The 25394-nt window shown below is 42.3% G+C and overlaps 2 protein-coding genes across 6 annotated transcripts in view; one reads left to right on the plus strand and one right to left on the minus strand.

Annotated features, from left to right (window-relative positions):
• SPIRE1 (spire type actin nucleation factor 1) overlaps nucleotides 1-16452 on the plus strand; it is a 205197-nt gene extending 188745 nt beyond the window's left edge. For 2 of the 3 annotated variants that reach the window (XM_064577986.1, XM_064577988.1), the window contains 7 exons: nucleotides 973-1115; nucleotides 4014-4187; nucleotides 8208-8345; nucleotides 8934-9004; nucleotides 9552-9579; nucleotides 9675-9811; nucleotides 12726-16452. In XM_064577986.1, coding sequence (XP_064434056.1) covers nucleotides 973-1115; nucleotides 4014-4187; nucleotides 8208-8345; nucleotides 8934-9004; nucleotides 9552-9579; nucleotides 9675-9811; nucleotides 12726-12984 — 950 coding nt within the window. In that variant the 3' untranslated portion in view covers nucleotides 12985-16452. The remainder of the gene's footprint in view (nucleotides 1-972; nucleotides 1116-4013; nucleotides 4188-8207; nucleotides 8346-8933; nucleotides 9005-9551; nucleotides 9580-9674; nucleotides 9812-12725) is intronic. The other variant, XM_064577987.1, reaches the window with a different exon arrangement.
• Nucleotides 16453-22157: 5705 nt separating this feature from the next.
• The window catches only part of PRELID3A (PRELI domain containing 3A), a 32342-nt gene continuing 29105 nt past the window's right edge, over nucleotides 22158-25394 (minus strand). The window contains exon 6 of one of the 3 annotated variants that reach the window (XM_045887085.3): nucleotides 22158-25394. In XM_045887085.3, coding sequence (XP_045743041.1) covers nucleotides 25353-25394 — 42 coding nt within the window. In that variant the 3' untranslated portion in view covers nucleotides 22158-25352. The other 2 variants (XM_045887079.3, XR_010407338.1) reach the window with 2 other exon arrangements.

Here is a 25394-nt window from a genome sequence, read left to right on the forward strand (position 1 = left end):
GAAACAAGACCGAGGGCCATAGGGGAAGGGAGGGAAAAATGAAACAAGATGAAACCGGAGAAGGAGACAAACCATAAGAGACTCTTAATCTCAGGAAACAAACTGAGGGTTGCTGGAGTGGAGGGGGGTGGGAGGGATGGGGTGGCTGGGTGATAGACATTGGGGAGGGTATGTGTTATGGTGAGCACTGTGAATTGTGTAAGACTGATGAATCACAGACCTGTACCTCTGAAACAAATAATACATTATATGTTAAAAAAAAAAAAAAAAGATAGTAGGAAGGAAAAAATGAAGGGGGGGAAATCGGAGGGGGAGACGAACCATGAGAGACTGTGGACTCTGAGAAACAAACTGAGGGTTCTAGAGGGGAGGGGGGTGAGGTGTTGGGTTAGCCGGGTGATGGGTATTAAGGAGGGCACATATTGCATGGAGCACTGGGTGTTATACGCAAACAATGAATCATGGAACGCTACATCAAAAACTAATGATGTAATGTATGGTGACTAACATAACATAATAAAATAAAATTTAAAAAAAGGAAAAGAAAATTTTGGCATGACATGGGAGTCTTTTTGGACACACAGAACACATATTTTTACATATTTTACATCCCTGAGACTCTTTAATTGCAAAATTCTATGGCATGTAACATGAGGGCATTTGTATGTACAAAGCTGAGACTATAATTGTTTTTATGTATAAATTTGAATGAACATTAAAAATACGAAATATTTTTTCTTTTTTCCTCACTATTTCTGTAGAAAAGTTTATCTTGCAGAGATTTTTCTATAACAATCCTCATAGTATCCCCAAAAGGACCTCCAATCTTAATCCTCTAATGAAATAAACATTTCATCTTTGAATGCATTGTTTGTCACAAGTGACAAAGGGTTTTCTGTTAGAAATTCAAAATCTAAGATTTTTATTTTGTAAAGAAAGTTCATTTCAGTTTGGTTCTTTTCATTTCTTTAGAGCCTCCAAAATTCTTGCCCATATCATCAACACCCCAGCCAGAGAGACGGCAGCCACCCCAGAGACGACATTCCATTGAAAAGGAAACACCCACTAATGTAAGACAGTTTCTGCCACCATCCAAGCAGAGCTCCCGATCTCTTGTAAGTAACTGGAAGACTTCGTAGTAACTTAAGGATCAGTTAGAGGCCTGTTATCATTAGGTTTCTTGAGATGATGATTAGGAGAAAAAAAACTTCCAAACGTTAAAATGAACTTCAAACAGCTTTATTTCCTTTTAATATCTAAAGAAAACCCACTCTAACAGTAACCTAAATGAAATTTGATTTGACCATTCTTTGTTCATTTTAAAGTACTTTTTTTTTTTCAGAAGACTTATCAGTGGTTGAAAATATGTATTATTATTAAAGAAATGCTTTCTTCTTTTTAAAGGGAATTAGTCTGCTTAAAAATTGTTGAAACTCATCAAAAAGTTAGCAGAGTCTGACTACGGTACACTATTTTATTGAGGCAGAGGTATTAGGGGAGAATTTTGATCCATTAGAAACCATTGTACATTGTTTTCAAGTATGTTTTATGATCTTGGAGCCAAAGCTGCTGTTTGCACTGGATGACAGTTTTGCTGTTTCCCCAAGACTTCAGGTTCGTCTAGTGGCTTTGATTCCCAGGACAGTAGGTCCCTGCCAGGAAGAATAACAGACCCTCTAACCAAAGGAGGTCTGCAAAGATTCTTCTGTAGTCCCACTAGACTTCATAAATATTTTCAGGCAAGACGAAGACTTCAATCAGTAATTCTACCAGCAACCTAATATCTAATGTTTTCTCAGGTGTTCATGAATAAAAAGCACTGGAATATGCTTACTCCATATTTTCAGCCATATTTTTAGGCTGTCTTGAATCATCAAGGGTTCAAATGAAGCAATAAGAGATGTCCCTCCCTCAAAGCAGAGGAAGATAGTGTAGTTATTGTGAAGATACCAAGTTTGAACAGAGCTTTATAGTGTTGAAATTTAATCAGTCATCTGTTCCCAAACAGTTCAATTAAAGAACTAGTGATTGTTTGTATGTCAATTCCTGATAGAATTCCTCTAACTCCTAGATAATCACTGAAACATTGATTAAATATAGCCTCACCAGTGGTTTACCAGTAGAAAAACAGAACTCTAACGAGACAGGTTCAAACTTCAGAATCCAAAGACTTTTGTTAATGTGAACAACTTTTTGCTTTAGCAAAATATAGTTATTGTCACAGCTTAAAAGACTGTAAGAGATCACAAGTCCGATAATCAGGAGATTCTTCTCTTCACACAACTTTTCTCTTCGAAGCCAATTTATCATTCAGCTGTGCATCGGGCCTTGTGATCACAGGACACCATTGTTAATGTTAAATTTTAAAATTATCAGTGTAGAGGAACTCTCAGATCAATTAAAAGAAATTTTAGCTCCTGAGAGAAGTTTTGAATAGAAGAGAAAAAAATACCACAGAAGTAATAGAAGAAAGACCATCAGCCAACATCGAGGGCCCAGAAATGTATTCCTGACAAAGGGGAACTCCATGTGTGCTAGGTCAGGCTGTGAGTTATTTTTTGTGGAGAAGAAGAGCGAGATAAAACCAATCTGCAGGCCATCAAAAGGAATGAGATCTTGCCATTTGCAATGACGTGGATGGAACTGGAGGGTATCATGCTGAGCGAAATAAGTCAAACAGAGAAAGACATGTATCATATGACCTCACTGATATGAGGAATTCTTAATCTCAGGAAACAAACTGAGGGTTGCTGGAGTGGGGGGTGGGGTGGGAGGAATGGGGTGACTGGGTGATAGACACTGGGAGGGTATGTGCTCTGGTAAGCGCTGTGAATTGTGCAAGACTTGAATCTCAGATCTGTACCTCTGAAACGAATAATGCCATATATGTTAAGAAAAAAAAAAAAGAAGAAGATAGCAGGAGGGGAAGAATGAAGGGGGGGGAATCAGAAGGGGAGACGAACCATGAGAAACAATGGACTCTGGAAAACAAACTGAGGGTTCTGGAGGGGAGGGGGGTGGGGGGATGCGTTAGCCTGGTGATGGGTATTAAAGAGGGCACGTTCTGCATGGAGCACTGGGTGTTATGCACAAACAATGAATCATGGAACACTACATCTAAAACTAATGATGTAATGTATGGTGATTAACATAACAATAAAAAATTAAAGTTAAAAAAAAAACCAATCTGCAGTCACAGAGAAGAGTCTCAGTGAAAGGCAGTGGGAAAGCACTTCTGTTCAGCACTGGATGGCGTCCAGGTTCCACACGGAACCACAGCTCCCTCGAAGGGCCCAGCGCGCCAGCTGACACAAAGTAACATCCAGGTCAGAGTAGTGACCCTTCTTGCTAATAGCTTGGTTTGGGAAATCCATAAGGTCACACTCATCTTGCATAGTGCCCTCTAGCTTGGTAAGTATCATTTTTAAAAGTATGACAATTTAAAACTTTAACTGTGTTTAAGAAAACAAGGAATCATTGTGTATTTAGAACCCCTCCACTGAAAATGGCAGAAAGGTCTTCTTAGGTAATCGTTTTTATTTTTACTGTATCTCCCTCCGTTTCCTTAGGATGTTTAAAACGTAATTTTTTTCATTATTTGGTCAAATGATTGAGGATGATTGCCCATCTAAGTGAAAGGCGACTTGTCTTCCAGCACCTTCCCCAGGGGCCGGGGGGGCGGGGGGGCAAGTGCTGCTTGGTGCACGCCGCCACACCCTGCTTTCACAGGCCGGGGCGGCCGTTCCCAGGACAGCCAAGTTAGGAGCATCTGCTGCGTGAACTCGAGAGTCTCTGGGAATGATTTCCTGGTGTGATTACTGATTTACGCCTATGGGAGCAGACGTGGTGTGGACACACACATGTGGAATCTACCGTTAACGTCCTCAGTGGTGGTGGTGTTTTGGTTTTCTTTCGTGCTCTGTAACCCCTATTTATAGGTCACTCATGTTCAGCATTATTTTCTCCTTTTCTTCTCCCCCTGCCATTTTCTTTTTCCCTTATCTGTTGTTCAGGTTCCTAGGATAACCAGTGTTTGGCCCAGGACGCCTTTCCGACCACCTTTTTCTACCATACAAACAGCCTCTCTGCTCAGCTCTCATCCTTTTGAAGCAGCCATGTGTGGGGTAGCAGGGGCTATGTATTATCTGTGTGAGAGAGCTTTTGCCAGCAGGTGGACGTCCTCAAAGGTTGGCCTCTTTCTGCTGGTTCTGGGAATTATTTCACTCTCTGTCTCTTTGACAGTGATACCGCCACTACTGCAGTCTGGACAATTAACAGCTTAGATGGGCACTTTGCTTCTGGTCGTTGATTCCAGTCTTTTGTAGGATGCATAGAGGACACCATGAGCTCAGCTGAAAGGAAAATGACCTTGAAAGGACAACAAACTCAAAATGCAGCATCAGATTAGAGGGACCTGTGAGTGACCCAGTTATACAGCGGGAGGAATGCCGTCTCCTCTCCATGTGCAGGGGGCACTCCCCGAGAGCCTGAGGGGCGCTCTCCTCCCCGGCCTTCCTGCCATCGCAACAGCATTTGCGCCCTCCCCCAGCTGACAGAGCAGCCTGCTGCCAGGCCACATAGCCACGGGGACCCCCCCACCCATGGAACCATATCATTCCCCATTTCCCCGCACACCCCACCGTGAGCTCCAAGGGGCTGTGCAACCCTAGGCTCAGAATCTCTCTGTTCCCCAGCATCTTTCATAAAGCTGTGTTGTATGGGTCAGTGTTAACGTGGTTTTTATGACAGCCCACTTCTCTGTAGAGATTTTAAGTTTTCCTTTTATTGATGTGGTTATTTTAAATATTTTAAATTTTATGCCTTTCATTATTTTTTAGATTTTCATACAGAATATATTTTTTAAAGAAAGGATAATACCTGCCAAATCCCAGTGAAATCAGAAGGTCTCGAACTATGCCAAAAGCTTCCCCGGCCCCCAGAGTAGCGCGTGCTGCCGACGAGACTAGCGACTAGCGTTTGCCACTGCTCTGCTGTCCCGCCTCATACAGGCTCCTGGCTCTCCTAGGCCCTTCATTTACTAAACCTACCCTCGGCAAATGAACCAGCAGCTGGCTTCTTTGTTATTCTTTATTACCCATCTTGGTTTGGAGAAGAGACTCTGAATGTAAATGAAATCCATCAAATTCCTTTCTCTTCTTATGTCATGAAACAGAGGATAGATCTCTATTCTTTTTGCCATTTTAGATCTGGCCCTTTGGGTAGTACGTGGTCAGGTGCAGGGATGGCATTTTAACTCCTGTCACTGTTACTGCTATTACCGAAGATCTGCTGGCATTTTCATTTTTATTATCAATCCTCCCCAAACAGAGATCTCTGTATACTAAGGCTATACTATTACTGTAGGCAAAGAGTTCACTTTGAGTTTTAAAGTTGAACTCGAAAAAAGAGAAGAGTAATTAAACTTAACAGGTGCTATTTTAATTTAAATTTGCCTTGGGTTTATTAAAAACTCAAGAAAAAAATGGTGGTTTGGGATAATTTTCAAATATCTGCTACTTACAAAGTTTTTGCTCATTAAAAATACTATATAGAATATGCATATTCCCATTCTCTCTGTGGTTCAGAAACCAGAGTCTACATTATGCTCTATAATTTCTGTGCTCCCTTACTCTGACCCTTCTGAATGGTAAATGTAACCAGAATATTGAACAAAAACTCAGGGATTTTAGTGACATAATACAGAGTAAGTTCTAAAGGCTCATCTGCTCCTTTAGCATATTGGAATCTTTATTAAAACTCTTTCAGATTTAGCTTCCCTTTCCTAAGTTTAGGAGTGAGATGGAAGCACAGGGAAGCAAGGGGATTTTAGAGTCCATGTCTGGCTATGACCGAGTTCAGGGCGTGGGGAGGAGTGACCAAGCCCAGTGTAAAGCTCTCACTGTTAAAGTCCTGAGTGCTCCTCACATTTTGGAGCATTAGTATCTCAGCAAGATCTGTTGAGGCGAAGGCTTAATTTGGCTTGGGGGATGTTGAATTAGAATTTTTTTCTCAATTAAAAAAAATAAAAACTAATTCTAGTAAGTATTTATTATTTTCTTTCATGTTGCATTAAAGTTTTGTTGTCCTTGGGAAAGCACCAGAATTAAAACATTAGCATTTGACCTGATGGAAATTATTTTATTCAACAGTAATCTGCTTGAAAGTTTAAAAAAGAACAAGAACACACACAAATACAGTTTCTTACTATGTCCTACAAAATACTGGATTTGCATATGGTTCAAAGCAGTAAGTTGAAAGTATGCTTGACTAAGTCCATTGTGACTTAAGAATGAGAAGAGGGAAGTGTAGAGCCTGTCAAGTCTATTGTGTGTGCTAGGATATCCCTGCAAATAAAAAGGATTCCCATCTACCGGAAATGTTTACCAGCCCTAGTTGTAAAGTTCATTAAACTGGCACCATTTGCCTTCTTCCCACCTGCACAGCACCAAATCTCAGGTGGTGAGTATCTGGTTAGTTGCTAGATTCATACATTAGATTGTTCCCGCTCAGCAGTTTTGTCACATAGTTAGCTGTCAGAAAATGCACCGCAGTCACACTCATCACTAATGAATAAAAAAGACCATAGGAAAGCTGCTTATGAAATATGTTAAAAGCTGAGAAAAGCCATCATTCAGACGTGTGGAGCCAACAAAGCTTACCTCATGCACAATTTTAGTGACCTAACCTTCACACAGGCAGTGCATTGTTCCCATTTGACACTAGGCTATTTTCTCAGGGTGGAGCAAAACAGAGTAGATACTGGACAAGCCAATTTAATCCTGTTATCTTTGAAAGCTTTTCCCATTGAAAGAGAAAATTATGTGATTGTGATTTTTTAAAAAAGTATTTTAGACATCTTAGAGCAAATGATACATAATCTTCCTGAACAGACTACCTTCCCACCCTCCAGATACTAAGCTCTTCCTCTTAAAAATTCAATTGCAGGATTTTTACCAAAACATTTTTAAGCAAATTTAACCTTCTTTCAGTCTGCCTGAACAGCAATGATTCTGTACTGATTGTTAGTAAGAAGCAGTTATTCAAACTACTTTTCTTAGTAAATGCTAATGTTTATCAAGTTTGCAACCTAGATTTGTTTTTGTTTTTCTGATTGAAAGACAGAACTGAATGTTAAAACTCCATAAACTGACTGCTTTCATAGTCATGTGCGTTCCCATTTGGCTTGTTTGATTCCAGAATGCCTGTGAGCAATGCTATTGTGTGTGTGTGGGAGTGAATTATAATGTGTTTGCACTGAGAACATTAAGTTTCAGTGTCCCTACACCACAATGGCCCCTGTGAAGCCTGGCAGGATGAGAATGCATAAGACCATTCTGTCTTTCTCTTAGATCCACCAATCAAGTGCAGAGCCGGATGGGGAGCAGATGGGGGTGAGGCTCTTTTATTCAGTGGGATCAGTTACATCAACATCTTCCTCGGCTGTTTTTAGGGACACCATTAGCATAAGACAGCCAACATAAATATTTATGGTGAAATTCTTAAGATTTTCTCCACGTCTTTCCAGTGCTGACTGTGTATTCTGCAGTTATTGAAAAGTAATAACAGAAGCCCAGACAACTGGGGGCAGCCTGTGGAGGTTGTCCCGGTGGTTCCGTGTTCCAGTTCCACTTGCGCCATTAGCGTTTTCCACCATGTGCTGATGTAACTTACCACTAAATAAAGCTTCTCAGTATAAATTACTAACCACATTCTCTTGGCTATTCTGGGTACCACAGACCAGTTTTCTAAATTGTACCAATGTTGATTTGCAGTTTATCTATTAGCATATAGTATAAAACACAACAGGAAGTGAGGTCTTGGCATAATCGTAAGAGCAAACTCACGTCAATTTGGTTTAGAACAAGAAAATTTTCTTCAAGATTTCAGTGCATAGATACATAGCTCTGCTTAATGGAATAGAAACTTGAGGCAAAATATGCACCCAGATGTGAGGAACTTTCCTTTCCTGGAAATTTCAATAGGCTATGATGTTTGACATGGTCCCCAGAAGTTTTCTGCCATCCGTTGTCTTGGTGTGATTAGAAATTTTGTGGTCCCCAGAGTGAGCCAGCTCTGTTCCTGTGTTCATTGGGAAACCTCTTTTCTTCTCTGAAGCTACTAACCAGGTGTCTGATCTGAAGGGAAATTGTGCAGTGCCAGAAAAGTGGGGTGGGAGTTTCTTATTCATGTGGAATTTTGAATTTCAGGAGGAATTCTGCTATCCAGTGGAATGCCTCGCTCTCACTGTGGAGGAAGTGATGCATATTCGTCAGGTCCTGGTGAAGGCAGAGCTGGAAAAATACCAACAGTATAAAGATGTCTACACCGCCCTGAAAAAAGGAAAGGTAGAGCTATTTCAAGTTGGTTGATAAGCAGGGTTAGAAGAATGATCTGGTCTCCCGAGGGAGTAGTCTGCTGGCAGCCAGATGGTATAGGACTTGTAGGGGATTTTAGGAGGTAAGAGGCTTATTCTCTAATACACAGTTCTGTTCTGCCTTGTTTACAAAAAAAAAAAAGTATTTTTGTTTCTCCCTGAGAAATCAAAAACTGGAAGACTTAAAACAACCATAGTAAATAATGGCATACCTTCACAAAACCATGTCTGCATTTTAAAGACTTATAAAGAAACTATATCTGAGAAAGAAACTGTCTTAGAACCTTCTTCAGATTGATTCCATGATGGTGAGCCTCTGAGAGCTATGGAATATTACTACCTTTTAAAAGTGGAATTATAAGTAAATAAAGAGTCAAATTATAATTATCACAGAGCCAAACTTGAAAACAGGATTTCTGAAATCCCTTTTTCCTTCTGTCTGCTAACCTTCCCCATTATATAAATGTAAAGTGTATTTAGACGTGTAAATTAGGAAATTAACTGCTGGCAGTGCTTTTTTTCTCCCTTTAAATTTTTTTTTTTTTTTTTTTTTTTTTAGCTCTGCTTTTGTTGCCGAACCAGGAGATTTTCCTTCTTCACCTGGTCTTATACCTGTCAGTTCTGTAAGAGGTAAGGTTTTTTGTATTTGATGACCATAGTCAAAGAAACACCGATCGCATTCGTACTTGAATCATTTTCCTACACAGGAACAATATTAGAGATTACCCACCCATTATCAAATTGTGCAGTGCTTGGGAGTTAATAATACTGATTTCTTCAAAAGAATAGAGCAAACAGTTACTTGGAATAAAACCTGGAAAATGCTTCTCTGCATGTATTTCTTTTACATAACTAAGATCACTCTAATAATCATATGTCCAGTTGGAACAGAAAAAAAGTAGATGTGATTGTCATGTGATCCCTGGTTAGACAAGTAAGAGAAGCCCAGACAGATAATCTAAGTTGATCCTTTTACAGGAAACAGTGTAAGAATTAAGGTTTACAGATTGTCTTCTTGGTGATCCACAGTCATATCAATTTGTCACATTCTGGTAGAAAAACCAGAGAGTTTTTGCAGTGTATTATAGAAATTCATAACCACACAGCCATTGGCTTCTCTGACTTTGCAGTCCACCTATGGTATCATGCTGAGTAACCTTTCTGATTTTGTATACAGGCCGGTGTGTTCACAGTGTTGCAAAAAGGTAAGCTAAGCTTGGTGAAATTATAATCTGTGTTAATTTTCAGTAGTCTACTCTTTAACAGTACTGCTCATTCTCGGTTTTATTTGGGATAATAGATGCGGCTGCCCTCCAAACCATACTCCACTCTTCCCATCTTTTCATTGGGACCTTCTGCCTTGCAAAGAGGGGAAAGTTGCATGAGGCCAGAAAAGCCTGCCACTGGCCACCATCGGCCACTCCGGAGCATTGCCAGGTGAGCAAGGGGCCTGGGACCTCAGAGCATCCTCTGTAAAAGAAGAATATTCCGTTTGAGGACTGCTGATGGGGTAGGGTTTGGGCTCAGCGTGGTTTGGGTGGCTGGGTGGTTGGTTTTAATAGAGTTTTGACTTGCACACAAGTCTCCAAAACTTCCTAAAGGTAACTTGACAAGGGACCATGGCTAGCTGCTTGAAGCATACTTGAATGTCATCATTTTTTTTCTACTTTAGAAATAATTTTGTGTGTCCTTTAAAAGTCTTTTTTTTAATTTAATTTAATTTTATTATGTTAGTCACCATACAGTACATCATTAGTTTTTGAGGTAGTGTTCCATGATTCATTGTTTGCGTAGAACACCCAGTGCTCCATGCAGAATGTGCCCTCCTCAATACCCACCACCAGGCTAACCCATCCTCCCACCTCCTCCCCTCTAGAACCCTGTTTGTTTTTCAGAGTCCATCGTCTCTCATGGTTCGTCTACCCCTCCGATTTCCCCCCCACCTCCATTTTTCCCTTCCTTCTCCTAATGTCCTCCGTGCTATTCCTTATGTTTTAGAATCAGCTTGTCTCTTCTACAAAAATTTCTTCTGGGATTTTGATTAGCAACGTATTGAATATAAGTATCAGTCTGGGGAAGAACTGACATCTTAACAATATCTAATCTTCCAATGCCTAAACACTATTTCCCCATTTATTTAATTTTTTTAAAAAATCATTAGTTTTTGATGTGGTGATCCACGATCCATTGTTTTCGTATAAACACCCGGTGCTCCATGCAGTACGTCCCTTCTTAATACCCATCACCAGGCTAACCAATCCCTCCTCCCCACTCCCCTCTAAAACCCTGTTTGTTTCTCAGAGTCCATAGTCTCTCATGGTTCATCTCTCCCTCCGATTCCGCCCCCCTTCATTTTTCCCTTCCTTCTCCTAATGTCCTCCATGCTATTCCTTATGTTCCACAAATAAGTGAAACCATATGATAATTGACTTTCTCTGCTTGACTTATTTCACTTAGCATAATCTCCTCCAGTCCCATCCATGTTGATGTAAAAGTTGGGTATTCATCCTTTCTGATGGCTGAGTACTATTCCATTGTACATATGGACCACATCTTCTTTATCCATTCATCTGTTGAAGGGCATCTCGGCTCTTTCCACAGTTTGGCTATTGCAGACATTGCTGCTGTGAACATTCAGGTGCATCTGGCCCTTCTTTTCACTACATTTGTGTCGTTTTCAAAGCTGACCTTGTTTTCAGTGGAGTTGCAAACTTGCACGTAACAGTCTAATCTTTCTTCTTTAGTTTTGAAAGCATATCTGTTTAGTTCTAGGTTTCCAATGGTCTGCCATCACTTTGGCTTATCTTCCTATTGTAAATATGGCAGAAATAAAGCTTTATGCCAAAAGCTTTATGGCAGTTAAAAAAACAGTTGCCTGGGGCGCCTGGGTGGCTCAGTTGGTTAAGCAACTGCCTTCGGCTCAGGTCATGATCCCAGAGTCCTGGGATTGAGTCCCACATCGGGCTCCCGACTCAGCGGGGAGCCTACTTCTTCCTCTGACCCTCTCCCCTCTCATGCTGTTTCTCTGTCTCTCTCTCTTTGTCTCAAATAAGTAAATAAAATCTTTAAAAAAAAAACAAAAACAAAAAAAAACAGTTGCCTGAATATCAGTCCTTCTGCATTTAACGCAGAGTAAGGTTACCGTCGGTCCTTAAGGAAGGACAGGAGGTCACGCCAGCTTGGCTCACACACTCACAGGGCTGAAAAGGTCGGAGTTTTACACACCAGCCTCCCCCGGTTGGGGAGGGAGCCCAGCACTGGTGCTGGGGGCTTGCAGTGCTACTCCTGCGCACCGTGGCTGTGGGCGGTGAGCCAAGGAAGCCGTGAACCCCGCTGGTGACTTGTGCCCGGCACTGCGCCATGATAACCTCTGACTGTGGATTGTCACCTGTGAGCTCAAGGCTGTGGGGCATGTTGTTGTTCCTTTCTGTACCTACTCTAAATTTATATTCCTGTTTGGTTTCACTAAAGTAGTCCATGAATAGATGATTCCTAGTTATTTCAAAAAATTACCCAAAACATTTATTACAGTGTTGATCTCGTTAACTCCAGCTCTCTGGAATCCAAATAATTAGTCACCCAAATAGAATTGTCGGGAGAGGGGAAGGTATATTTGATAAATGCAAAAATGCTGAGGAGGCTGGTCTGAAGATAACTTTCCAGGATTAAGACCAATTGACTTCAGTTTACTATAGTCTGCCCTCCTCTCTACAGTTATCTCATGTTCACCAACTCTGACGCGGGATCCTTGGAGAAAGAACTTGAAGTCCCTTCTGAATTATCAATAGGACATTAGCAACATGTACTTTGATTTGTTTTTGTTGTTAAAGTCTACTGTAGATCATGTATGGTATTCAGGTGAATAAATATGCTTTTTTCCCCAAAAATTCTGGAAGGGACACTAAGAGTTTTCAGGATTATTACTTCATTTTTTCTTCCATATTACTATTTCTTACTAAAACATGTTTCCTTTTTAAAAAAAAAATATTTTGGGGCGTCTGGGTGGCTCAGTTGGTTAAGTGACTGCCTTCAGCTCAGGTCATGATCCTGGAGTCCTGGGATCGAGTCCCACATCGGGCTCCCTGCTCAGCAGGGAGTCTGTTTCTCCCTCTGACCCTCCCCCCCTCTCATGTTCTCTCTATCTCATTCTCTCTCGCAAATAAATAAATAAAATTAAAAAAATATATTTTGAATTTTATTTCCAATTAGAAATTCTTCCTTTGGGAGAACATGAGATGACTCGCCCATTCCATAATGTTTTGGCAACAGATTTACTTTTTCTGCATGTATTTTCTTAGTATTGCAGTAGAACTGTAAGTAACAGTATTCTAAACGTTTTGTTTTGTTCCAGGTTCCCGTCCAAATCTAAGTCTGTGGACAAATCCGATGAAGAACTACAGTTTCCCAAAGAGCTGATGGAGGACTGGAGTACTATGGAGGTGTGTGTAGACTGCAAAAAGTTTATTTCGGAAATCATCAGTTCGAGCCGGCGCAGCCTGGTGTTGGCCAACAAAAGAGCCCGCTTAAAAAGGAAAACACAGTCCTTCTACATGTCCTCCCCAGGCGCCTCGGAATACTGCCCTTCAGAGAGGACTATCAATGAAATCTGAGCCCGTGCCTTTCAGTTGCTTTGTGTTCCGAGTCGGCACTAGCGCGGGAGAACACTGAGCTGGGCTGTCTCTCCTTGCCGTGGTCTTAGTTAATAGGCTTGAATTTGCATTAGATCAGGTTTTTCCGCATCACGTTGTTCCACAGACTCAATGCTGTGTTCATCTCGATTGATGGTACGTGACAGGTCAGCCAGTTGCTCGTCTGCACCAAGAGAGAACAATAGTTTGAAACTTGCTTGTGTGTGTGTGTGTGGAGTTGGAGGCCAGAGACTTTTTCCTTAGTTCAGTTCCTTACTGTTCCTCAGATCATTTCCTGACTAAGGCAAAAAGCTTCTCCCGAGAGAAATCGGCCTCACAACGGTGTCGATGTTCACACAGTTCTAAGCAGTAAGTCATATTGGCATCTCCACCCGACAGTGTCCCTACCTAATGGACACAGTGGCCGGGCCCTGCCACATACCAGGTCCCGGGGTCGCCGGGCCAGGCTGTGTATCTGCTCACCGCACAAAACCTGGAAGGATTTGCTCCTATCAAACTGATTTTAAATTATTGTTGCTCTGCAGAGGGACTTCATGCCTGCATTCTAGTACAGAACATCTGGGTAAGCTGTACACCCCAGTGGGGGACCATTTCCTCTGAGCCGCTGTGTTTGCCCTGGTGCCACGGATCAGTGTCTCCTGAGTGGGTGACAGGTTTTCATTCCCTATCTTGAATGTATTATGGTTACCTGTGGTTTTGTAACAGAGGTCTGAGAATTAAAGTTTGTGGGAGTTTCAGGACAAAAGAAGGCTAAAAGTTTGTCAAGAAGTCGAGTGTATTTTGGTTAACTGTGAGAAGGGTTGTGACAGCGTAGGGTGCCGGCCATTGCCACACTTCGGGGAATGAGCTGGAGCTCATCCGTTTTCAACTACACTTTCCATAACTTTATAGTCTTAGCCATCACAACTAAATTAAGCCACAATTTGGTACCTAAGGTCTCAAACTGAAATTTATTTATTTTTATAAATGAATTTTAAGGGGAAAAAACATTGTCTAGTTCTTTTAAAATTACAAGAAAATTAACCTGCTGATCGACTTTTTGGATGCTTTTTGCACAAGTTTTCCTTGCAAACGACTGGAGTGAGTAGGGTGGGTTTTTGGTGGAGGTAGGTTGGAGGGTAGCAGTGTACCCCTGAAATTTCTCAGCTTGTTTGTCCCATGCTAGGAGCTGTCCTTTGTTATTTTAGTTATGCTTAGAAATGACCAACCAATCAAATTGCCATTGATGTTTGGAAAATTGGTTAATGCACATGCACAAGAGTTTCCTAAAAGCTATAGGACACATCTGTAGTCAGCACTGCAACAACACCATTTAATAAAAGGCATGGCAGTCACATTTCATTCCACATCCAAGCATAGTAACATTTTTATATTAGATTAACAGTAATACCTCAAAACTGCTCTGGTAGTAGTTTTTAATGGATTGAAATTTACAATTTAGTAAATGGCTTAAAATTACTTATACTTATGAAATAAACTTTACCAATTGACTAAAATAATGCATGTTAACAGTTCGTCTGTATTTGCATGTAAACATGAGCCACCAGAGAACCCTTCTTCATTTTGCACATGTTTAAATTATTTTAAAGACTCTCCTGTAAGAGATTTAAACATTATATGGGGTGAATCTCATTTATAAAATTTTCCAAGGGGCTATTTGGACTCTATACCCCAGATGGTTTGGTGGAAGCCACACACCCTTTGAGGGCCCAAGGTTTGGGCCTCGAAATGACTCCCGGGAGAGGCACTGGTATTTGTGTAGGTACATAGACATGACCCACGATAGTAGGCTTTTTTAAATAATGACTAGTACTGCTATTACTAAAACATAAGAAACTAAGCCCCTAAAATGAGAGTTTCATTCACATTTACAAGGCAGATACCTAGCCCATCTCAATCTTTGGCTTCACTCCTTCAGGTTTATGATGCTGTCTAGGCTGATTAGGGCATTATGATCACTCTTACCAGAGCATTAGAATGTGAATCCTTCAGCAGCATTAACGAGGTTTGTCAAGTGGGTGGGAGGTCTACATGAGACAGTTCGCAGTGTGAGAGGAAGACACGTGACACGGTTAAAAGTGTAGAAATCGAATTAGCATCACTTTTTATTGCCAAAACAATTTCTTACAGTTTCTCCCATATCCATGACATGTACCCAACACCTCAACTAAATTAGGTAATTCCCAGAGAGTAATTCACTAACAGCTTATGGAGCATGGTTTTACCCTTGTAACCTTAGTCTGAATTTAGGCCTCTCTTCCTCTTCTTAATACTAAAATGACATGCCTTCACAGTATTCCTTTTTTTCCTGGTTTCCGGCTATTCAGCATTTACACGTGATCCAACAACACCAGATCGGCTAGCTGGTCAGAAGGAGATGTGTCTGAGAGCTCGCGTGCACACCTGAGCAGAGCCCTTGGCACATCCTCCAGTACCTGCCCCTTTTGTCCCAGACTTCATGAGCTTGCCCTGCTGGGAGAGCATTCCTTCCCCACAGCTTACCTTTCTACCAGTGTCAGAGTAGATAAGAATGCTTGTAAATACTGTAATATATTTATTAATATTTGAAAGGCATTCATTCAGTGGACAATGGGAATTAACTCTCCCAGGACAAGTAAAAATGAAATAATTGATATGTACATTGACCTAACAGTCTTACTAGATTTCGCCCATCTTAAGTCTTTCAAATTAAACCAGAAGGTTGTTATGTAGGAGTTTTAAAAATGATCTTACCTTTGAAGAGATGATGTGATTAGCACCGTGAACTCATACCATGAATTTTTTAAGGCTTTTATTTTTCTAACTGTATTAATAAATATAGCAGTTGGATTTTCGGGGTCACATAGGAGACATGAAAGTTTTCAATTATGTTGCTATTTACTAAAGCAAAATGGCAGAAAATTTTGTTCATGCCGGACTGTTCGAAGAGCCATGGAGAAATGTGTACACTGACTGGACTTTGACCTGGCTTCCTGTGTGTATGAAAGTCAAGGTATCGCTGGCATTCAGGGTGACTTGACGGTACTAAACATTTTCCATTCAAGTCTTTTATTTTAAAATTTAGGGGAAAATAAAATGGCTTTCCATCATAACTTCTGTGTGGAGTTCCTATTGTACAATGGTGTTGTCTTTTGGTAACTAGCCGTCAGAAGCCACCTAGGTTAGGAAGGCAAGAGACTTGCATCATCAGAAGTTACGATCCGGTTGAGATCGACACTCTGACAAGGACCACACTAGAAAAATTTTAAAAAGGGGCACCTGGGTGGCTCACTCCAGTTAAGTGTTCAACTCTTGAGTTCAGCTCAGGTCATGATATCAGGGTCGTAGGATCAAGCCCCACGTCAGGCTCTGTGCTCAGCGGGGAGTCTGCTGGAGAGTCCCTCCCTCTGCCCCTCCCCCAGCTTGTGCTCTCTCTCTCTAACTAATAAATTTTTTTTTAAAAAGGTAAAGAAAAACTTTTCATTTATAACAAAAAAAAGAATAAAAAAAATTTTTAATGGGGCCACTGACATAACTCTGCTGTGTTACCAAGAAGCCATAACTTCCTCTCGTACCCTCAACAGTGTAGGAGATTAAAATTCTGTAATGTTTCATCATATAAGAAGTCACATGAGTGGAGACAAATTATGTATAGAAAAATAAAGCTTCTATGTATTTTTTCTAAACAGAATTCCTCAAGGGATATATTCCTAAAATGTCCCATAAAAAAATTTCCTATTGTAGCACATAACTGCTTGAGGAGAAAATTAGATTAAACCCACAGTGAGCTTAAGGAAGTTCTTATGTTTCTGTTAACTAAATATAGCATCATTTAAGATATTTATGTATCATAAATATTACCTGATACTGAGTTTGATACTCATTTACACAAGCTAAATTTGTCGGGCATATTTGAGGGTCTCCTTGCACTGAAGTGTCCCTGTGAGGTATATATAACAAGACATTTGTGTGTGTGTCCGGCTCATGATCCAGTGTTCACTGACTTGCTCAGTGCAAGTCAGAGTCCTTGCCTCGTGCCTCCTGGACGCCCGCGGTACAGAAAACTGGGACACCACAAAGAGGAAAGCTTTGGGTAACCTTTCTAAGTGTCTGTCTTTTTCCTTCCCAGCTTCAGTGCAGGAAGGTAGTTGTAAGTCATTGCAGTCTAGCATTTCATAAAGAGAACTGTGCTTGCTTAGTTGCACATATGATGTGTTTAGAGACTCTAGTTCTCGTCTGTGTGCAGAATGTGCAGACACACACACACAGGTTCATTATAATGTTCATACAGGGTATGCTCCTACTCCCATGTCAGCCAAAGGCCCATGTCAAAAAACCTCCTTTATCCACCCAAAAAGTTGAGGAGCTAAGAACCTACTTAATAATAAACTCTGCCTACATAATTAAATGTTCAGGTGCAATTACCTGGCAAACTGAATTTGTACTATTATTCTGGTGCATTCCATTAAAATGTATATGATGGATAATTTATGTATTTAGACTAGATCTTACTATGCAAACAATTCTGCAGCTCTCTTTCTGCTGACAGCAAAGTCCGAGCCACTGCGGCCTTATTGAAGCAGTGGAAATAAAAGAGCTTCAGAACTGACAAGACAACGCTCTTGAAAAGTGGGACATCAAAAGTTCCTTTACGTCCTGCAGCTTAAGAACTGAAGAATCCTCTGGATGTTTAAACTTAACGCCATGTTCAGTACAACTCAGTGCTCAGATTTCTTTTGCTGCCCAGAGGGCCTGACCCTGTGGGTCCTGCACTAGGAATGCTCTCACAAGCTGCACTAACAAATTTCCTCATCTATGGATTGAAAAAAAGGGGGAACTCCCTTGTCTTGGGTGTGGCTGGCAAGGAGGGACAACCTTGAGCAAGCTTGCTCACTTAAAGTTTGCCCTTCTATAGATTCTTTGCTTTGGTATTCCCTTGTGACTGCGGAATTGTCATCAGTCCCATTCCCTAGGGTGACACAGCAGAGGACGTCACATCCCAACTCCTGGCAGGAGCAGCAGTGTTGGGAAGAGTGGAAATGCCAAAGACGAATGAGGATTCCTGTAGAGCTACCCTGAATATCAAGTTCCTGAGCAAGCCTGGTGTGAAAGCTGCAGGGAAGCATGTGGGAGAAGGAAGGCTCTGCACAGGCAAATCCGAACAATGTAGCTGTGTTAGAGCTTATAGAGCCCATGGTGTAAACAAGAAACAGAATCACTTCTACTCTTAAAGGGAAGAAATTCTGATCTTCGACATCCCAAAGAGAAAAGAAGCCTAAGAAGATTCCAGCTTGCCCACCAAGGCAGGGGACGTGACTTGAGATAACAAGCCCGGAGTCACCCTAGCACACTCCCAAAGTCATTTCAGAAGTCAGATTCACAGAATATAAACTTGGACTGGCACTCCAGCCCCCAAGTGACTCCTATGACAGCCTGAAATAGTCCCCCAGGTGGAGCCAGTGGCAGGCACACCTCACAGCAAGAACTGGACCTTTCTCTGGGCCAACCCTAGCAAAAGGGATTTTTCTGGACCCGTGAGCCTTCGTTCTGATGTCTGAAACAAACTAGTCTGTAGTCAGCGAAGCGGATTGTTTCCGCAGTACCGGGTTTCAAGGATCTGAAATGGTTCTTACTTAACTGTGCTCCAGACAGCGGAACAGCTATCACACTGAGGAAGTTCCTTCACATTTCTGGATTTCAGTTTCCTCCATTTTAAAGCAAGAGTGTTGGACGAGGTGATCTCTCAGGTCCCTCTTTAACCAGGAAGAAGCATCAACACGCCGATCGAACAGCCAGTACTACGTGGCTACCAACCAGTGAATTGTTGAGAGCCTGAGCCAATCGTAACAAGAAATTGAGACAAATCTTTGTGCATCCAAGCCAGCCCTTTCATTAAAGTGAAGTGTGAAATGACTGGTACTTTCCAGACGACACTTGTATTGATGACAAACCTGATTATGTGTATTACACAAACACAAGTGTAAAACGTGCTGCATCCGTTTGAAACTTGGGGAGGCAAAGACAAAAATGCAGCTTTACTAATTGCTATAAAGAATCCGAATCCTTGCGTGTCAGTTACACCTCATCGTAAAAAAAAAAAAAAAAAAAAAAAAAAAATCCTGAGTAGATATCCCAAAATTAAAAAGAAAAATTTCAGAAAGATGAGTTGATATATATTAAAAACAGGCACAAAAAAACCAGCGTTTTACATCAACAACATCTGGTTACTGATGGTTCATCTCCCAACACTATGCAATGGGAAGACCTTGTCAGACCTGGTAAGTCTTTGATCCCACGGTGTGATGTGTATTCCTGTCAGACGTAAAGAGAAGCAGGTAGCCGTAGGGGCAACTACTTATAACAGACTATCTTCATTGCATTTAAAGGAAGCAAACGATCAGGCAACTCTTGTAATCCAGCTTGGTCAAAGAACCAGTTACCATGGCTACAGGGAATCCCCAATATATACACCTCCCGGTGTAGTAATGGGACCCCCCAGCCAGAAGCTTGTCTCCTTGGCCCTCTCAGTACGGTAGACCCCATGACTGCATGGCTCTCTTCTCCACCAAATTTGATCTCTACTAGTGACTTTCAGAGCTCAAAGTGATCCGAGAAGGCATTCGGTCCTCGCTCCAGCCAGTGGCATAAGCTCTGTTTAAACATGTCCAGGACCGGGGAGACATTTATTTCTGCAAAGTTCTATCTTCGAACAACTCTAATAGTTGGGAAGTTCAGCCATCATGTAATTTAGTCCTATTGTTTACCCCTTGGTTATGACTCATGTGGCTCTACAGAATGTGCCTACTCTCCCAAGTGACTGCCTTAAATAGCCTCCGAATTCTCCTGTCTCCCTGCAACACTTCCTACTTCTTCCTCCTCCCTTCTGCGTCTTTTTCTCCATTGCACTTAGCACCTAACACCCTACTAAACTGTTCCAGGAAGACAAGGATCTCTGTCAGATTTCTTCACTGCCGTATCTCCAGTTTCTGGGAAAATATTTGGCATGTAACAGGTGCTCAATAAATGTTTGTGGAGTGAATTAATGAATGAATGAGCAGGTTCAATATGGAAATGAGAATAAATGATGTATGGTGACTAACATAACATAATAAAAAAAAATACAAAGATGGAACCATCAAGATGTCTTCAAAACATTTGTAGTTTTTTGGGTTTTTTTTAAGATTTTATTTATTTGACAGAGAGGGAACACAAGCAGGGGGAGTGGGAGAGGGAGAAGCAGGCTCCCCGCGGAGCAGGGAGCCCGATGTGGGGTTCGATCCCAGGACCCTGGGATCATGACCTGAGCTGAAGGCAGACGCTTAACGACTGAGCCACCCAGGCACCCCAAAAAACACTTGTAGTCTTAATCTGTGCTCTTTAACAGGTAACTGCCATGTGTAGCCCCTGTGTCTTTCCTCTAAGTCAATAAATCATTACAGTCCTAAAGTAGCTAATTGGAATAGAGAAGCTTGAGTCGGTAGCTCACACCATTAACATGGTTGACTTGGAGCTCCAGAAACCCTATGTGCCAGTCTCGCTTTTTCTACCCGACTCTGATAAATGGCATGCCCCACACATTCCTCTCTGGGCCCTCTTCTGCTTCCAGAGCTCCTGGGTGGAGTCACTGTGCACAGCCCTGCCTCCCCAACCAGCTTTTTCCCATTAACAAATTGATGTACAGATATACAGAGACCCTGGAGACCTGTAATTGAAGCTACTACATAAATGCAAAGGGTATATTTATCAGTACTGAGCTTGTGCTCATTAACTTTTACCACTTGCCTCTTTTACATTATGGGAGTTAACTCTTACTAGTAATCATAACATTGGATTAAACTTCATGTGCCAACTAGACTGAAATTTTCAAAATATTCAACTACAGGGGCGCCTGAGTGGCTCAGTTGGTTAAGCGTCTGCCTTCGGCTCAGGTCGTGATCCCAGTGTCCTGAGATCGAGCCCCACATTGGGCTCCCTGCTCCGAGGCGGGGGGGCCTGCTCTCCCTCTGCCCGCCCCTACCCCTGCTTGTGTGTGCTCTTTAATAAATAAGTAAAAATTTTTTTAAAAATATTAAACTACAGCTGCCCCTTGAATAATATGGGTTTGAACTGTGTGGGGTCCTCTTACTGCAAATTTTTTTTTCCTTAATAAATACAGTAAAGTACTTTAAGTGTATTTTCTCTTATGATTTTCTGAGTATTTTCTTTAGCTTGCTATATTGTGAGAATACAGTATAAGATATGTATACAAAATATGTGTTAATTGACTATGTTGGTAAGGCTTCCAATCAATAGGCTATTAGTAGTAGTTAAGTTTGGGGGGAGTCAAAAGTTATATGGGGCTTTTTGACTGGGGGTGGGCATCAGTACCCCTAACTCGTGCATTGTTGAAGGGTCAACTGTATTTTCAATTTGTCATAGTAAAACAATTTGGTCATTAAAAGAGTATAAGGAAAACTATGGAGATAAACATTATGATAGTAAATATTCTGTGCTGTGTGTTACTATTAATACATAATTTTTAAAATACTTTGATTTTCAGTAGCTACTAATAAACTACCAGTGATTGAGCACATACCCTATATCAGATATATTATCTCCCTTAATACTCAGCTCTGAAGTAGGTGCTGTTACCATCCTCTCTCAAGATGTGAAACAGGAAAAACAAGCTGTCATTTGCCCAAGGTCAGCAGCCCAGCATCCGGCCTGAGGCATCTCCAATTCCAAAGCTGGGCTCATTGCCCTGCTCTGTTTCCTATTAGCTGCTAGGGTTCTGAATCCAGTTCCTGCACCACCGAAGCACTTATGGACGCCCAGAACTGTGTGTGCGAAGCAGAGCGTCTGCTCTCGGCTCCTGAGGAACTGTAAACTGGTCAGCCAAATATGTGAACAGATTTAAAAAAATAGTCCCCGGGAGCATAAACGTCTAGGAATACATAGTAAGCTGTGAGCTGGTATCAGTCAAGGACACGTTCATGGAAGCAGGTATTCAAGTGGGTTCAGAGGACGGGGAGGACCCAGTATTCCCCACAGTGCAACCTGTTGCCCACCTGGATCCGAGTCATCTGGGCCAATGCCTAGGCCTGGTTTTGACTTTTTCCAACAAGGAATGAGAAACCTCTGTAACTTTTTTTTTTTTTTAAGATTTTATTTATTTATTTGACAGAGAGAGACACAGTGAGAAGGAGAGGGAGAAGCAGGCTCCCCGCGGAGCAGGGAGCCCGATGTGGGGCTCGATCCCAGGACCCTGGGATCATGACCTCAGCTGAAGGCAGACGCTTAACGAATGAGCCACCCAGGCGCCCCCCTCTGTAACTTTTTATTCAGGGAAAGTTATAATGAGATTATTCTGGAATGATTTGTCAACAAGAAGTGGAACCGAATGAAAGTGGTTGTACAAATTTAATATAAAATGAAATATTATTTATCTATTGCTACATAACAAACTACCCCAAGACACTGTGGCTTGAAACAAGAAACGTTTATTATCTCACAAGCTTCCATGGGTCAGAAAATCCAGAGCAGTTTTAGCCAGGTGGTCCTGGCCTAGCATCCCATGAGGTTGCAGTCAAGATGTCAGCTGGGCCCGTAGTTAGCTTAGGGCTTCCCTGGGGCTAGAAGATCCGCTTCCAAGAAGGTTCCCTCTCACAGCTCCCAACCACATGGACCTCCCTGTAGGGCTCCTCCGGTCTTTCATGACCTGGCAGCTGGCTTGCCCCAGAGTAGGTGATGCACAGGCAAGCAAGGTACAAGTCACAGTGTCTCCTATGGCCTGGCCTGGGAAGTCATGGAGCATCGTGGAATATTCTGCAGCATCCCACCAGTCACACACTGCTCAGTGTGGGAGGAGACCACGTGGGACGTGGCCAGCCCTCCTGGTGGGGATAAGGTGATAAGCACTTAAAGCAGACTGCGCCAGTGAAAATGAGAAGGCACAGAATTGCCCTGAGACCTTTTAAAGCAAGGTTTCGTTTCCAAATGGCCACAGAGAGAGAAAGAGCAGGAGGAAGAAGTCTTAAATAACTCGGGTTTTGTATTTGGAAAATGGAAGTAGCACTACTTAGCACTGGGGGAGCAGAAAGCAGTTGGATGAAAGGGAACAAATCTAGTTTTATTCATGCTCACTGAGAGATGCAGTGGAATCCCCAAGAAATGGGTTGGCTTTAAGGGCCAGAGAGTAAATAATAGGCATGGTTGCCTCATATGGTCTCTGCGGCATCCTCTTGTGTGTGTGTGTTGGGGGTGGGGGGGTTACTTACAACCCTTTAAAAATGCAAAAACCGTCCTTAGCTCATAGGCTATAGTGGGCCAAGCCCTGCCCTAAGCAAGCTGTCCTGTAATAGTGGAAGACAAGCATAGAGCATGATGAGCGGTCAAGGCCCGAAATCCAAATCAGTCCCAAGTTAGGACTCATGAATGTCCTCCCACTTGCCTCTTTTACAAACACTGACAGTTAACTCTTATCAGTGATTATAAAAGTGAAAACATATGCACGACAAAAAAAAGTATGTTCCATCAATGAAGCCCAGCGTTCCCAATTCCAGCTGCATGCAGTGGTGCCCCCCACGGGACTCTGCGGCCCAACGGGTGGGCCAGCACCAGCAGTTAACGGCACCGTGGGCCAACGTGTCACCAGGCTGCACTGAGGCGCTGCCCATCCGCTCCCTGTTTCCATCCTTTGAGGTGGTATCAGTGTCTGCATTTTCTGATGAGGAAACTGAAGCTCGGTGGTCACACACTGGGCCAGATGTACCCCTGCGTAACTATAATCCGACAGCTGGCACATGAAGGGTACCCTCCCCAGCTGCCAAGTCACCCAAATAAATAACCCCGCCGCTTCTTTGGATCTTGAACTGTAACAGAACCTATGAGCACCCGTTCTGAATATATCGGGCTTCACTAAGGCTCAGCCATAAGGAGAGATCTGCTAGGGATGACTTCAGGGGAAAAAGATGAAGTTCACAACAGAGACACCCGGCAATTAACTCCTATATCAAAGCATGCCTAGCCCTTCCTTAATGTGAGGACAGAAATGCTGGAGGCAAAGAGTCATCTACTCTTTAGAAGCCAAAAAACCACAGGCTCAAATCAGATACAGTTTTAATAGTTGGTTCTAACACCAAATGGGTGGAACAGTCTTCAAAGAATACGTAGTACAACCACTTTTCCTACAAAAAGGGAAACAAGCTTTGTTTCCAGAGAGCACCTGGCTCTGCTTCTAGAAGAAACTTCTGGAAGCAGCTACTTAACCAAAAGGCGGCTACCAACACAAAGACCATAGGATGGCCTGTTGTGCTCACACCGCTCTAGAAAGCCCAACTTCCCAGAGGAAGCAGCACCCAGTAACTTCTGGTGTAGCTGAAGAGTGGTCACAGTAACTAATGTATTCAACTTTTATTCCTACCAAACTCAAGGGCCACAATAACAAGGATGTAACACTGGAAACGAAAGAAAGGCAGCAGGATTCTGGATTTATTTCTATACTTTGGGCAATAAAATAAAGCAAGTAATATGACATTATCAAAATAACTAGTTTCTCCCGATAGTCCTTTCTCTTCTAAAAACTAAACTGGTTGGTTTCGTTAAAACATAAATAAGGAAAAAGGTATCCTATTTCATGTTCAGAAACTAAAATGAAATAGGGATGCTTTATGTTATTTGCTGTATGCATATAATTAAAAACCCATATCCTAAGTTAAATCTAAGGTCTGTGGTCAGTGGAAGATAAAATCTGGTCAGGAAAGTCAGCATGCATGCAGAACACTGTTCCATTTGTGAAATGTCACCAAAGGTCAGCAGGGGCCGGTCAGCGCTGAGCACAGGACAGAGGCCCCCAGCCGGCACGGTGGGGGGCGGGCCTCCCGGGATCTCCTGGGGTTGTGATCACGGCAAACTCGGGATTAAAACCCACGAGAAACTTCTATGTGAACGCTGGGAGAAAGCCATTCCCTTTTACACTCTGATATTTTTGGCTTCTGGGGAAGGGATATTAGAGATTTAACTTCTTGTTTATTAAACAAAACTTTCCATTAAAAAAAAAAGTAAAGATAAAGGTGAAGGTAACTATAGGCCAAGATGTGGCAAATTCACTTCCTCTCCCAGAGTCCCTTTCCTAAATGTCTCTAGGCATGCACTAATCACGAATGCTCCCTCCGACAGACCAAGTGTGGGCGAGCGCGTGCAGTCCCCTGCGGGGGGGCGGGGGGAGGGAGGGGGTGATCAGCTGCCACCTTCGCTGGGCCTGCGTCTCCAGGTCCCGGGCGCCGCGCGGGGGGGGGGGGGGGGGGGGCGGCTTCACGCTCTGGTGCAGGCGGGGGCTGCCAGGCCCTCCAACTCCGTGTTAAGTCGGCCGATCACCCACTCCAAGGCCTCGCGACCCTGCCGAGAGAACAGCA

Source organism: Mirounga angustirostris, unplaced genomic scaffold (assembly GCF_029215605.1).
Source record: "Mirounga angustirostris isolate CCGP_5_RB_7025 unplaced genomic scaffold, mMirAng1.0.hap1 SCAF_14, whole genome shotgun sequence".
NCBI classification, from domain to species: Eukaryota; Metazoa; Chordata; class Mammalia; order Carnivora; family Phocidae; genus Mirounga; species Mirounga angustirostris.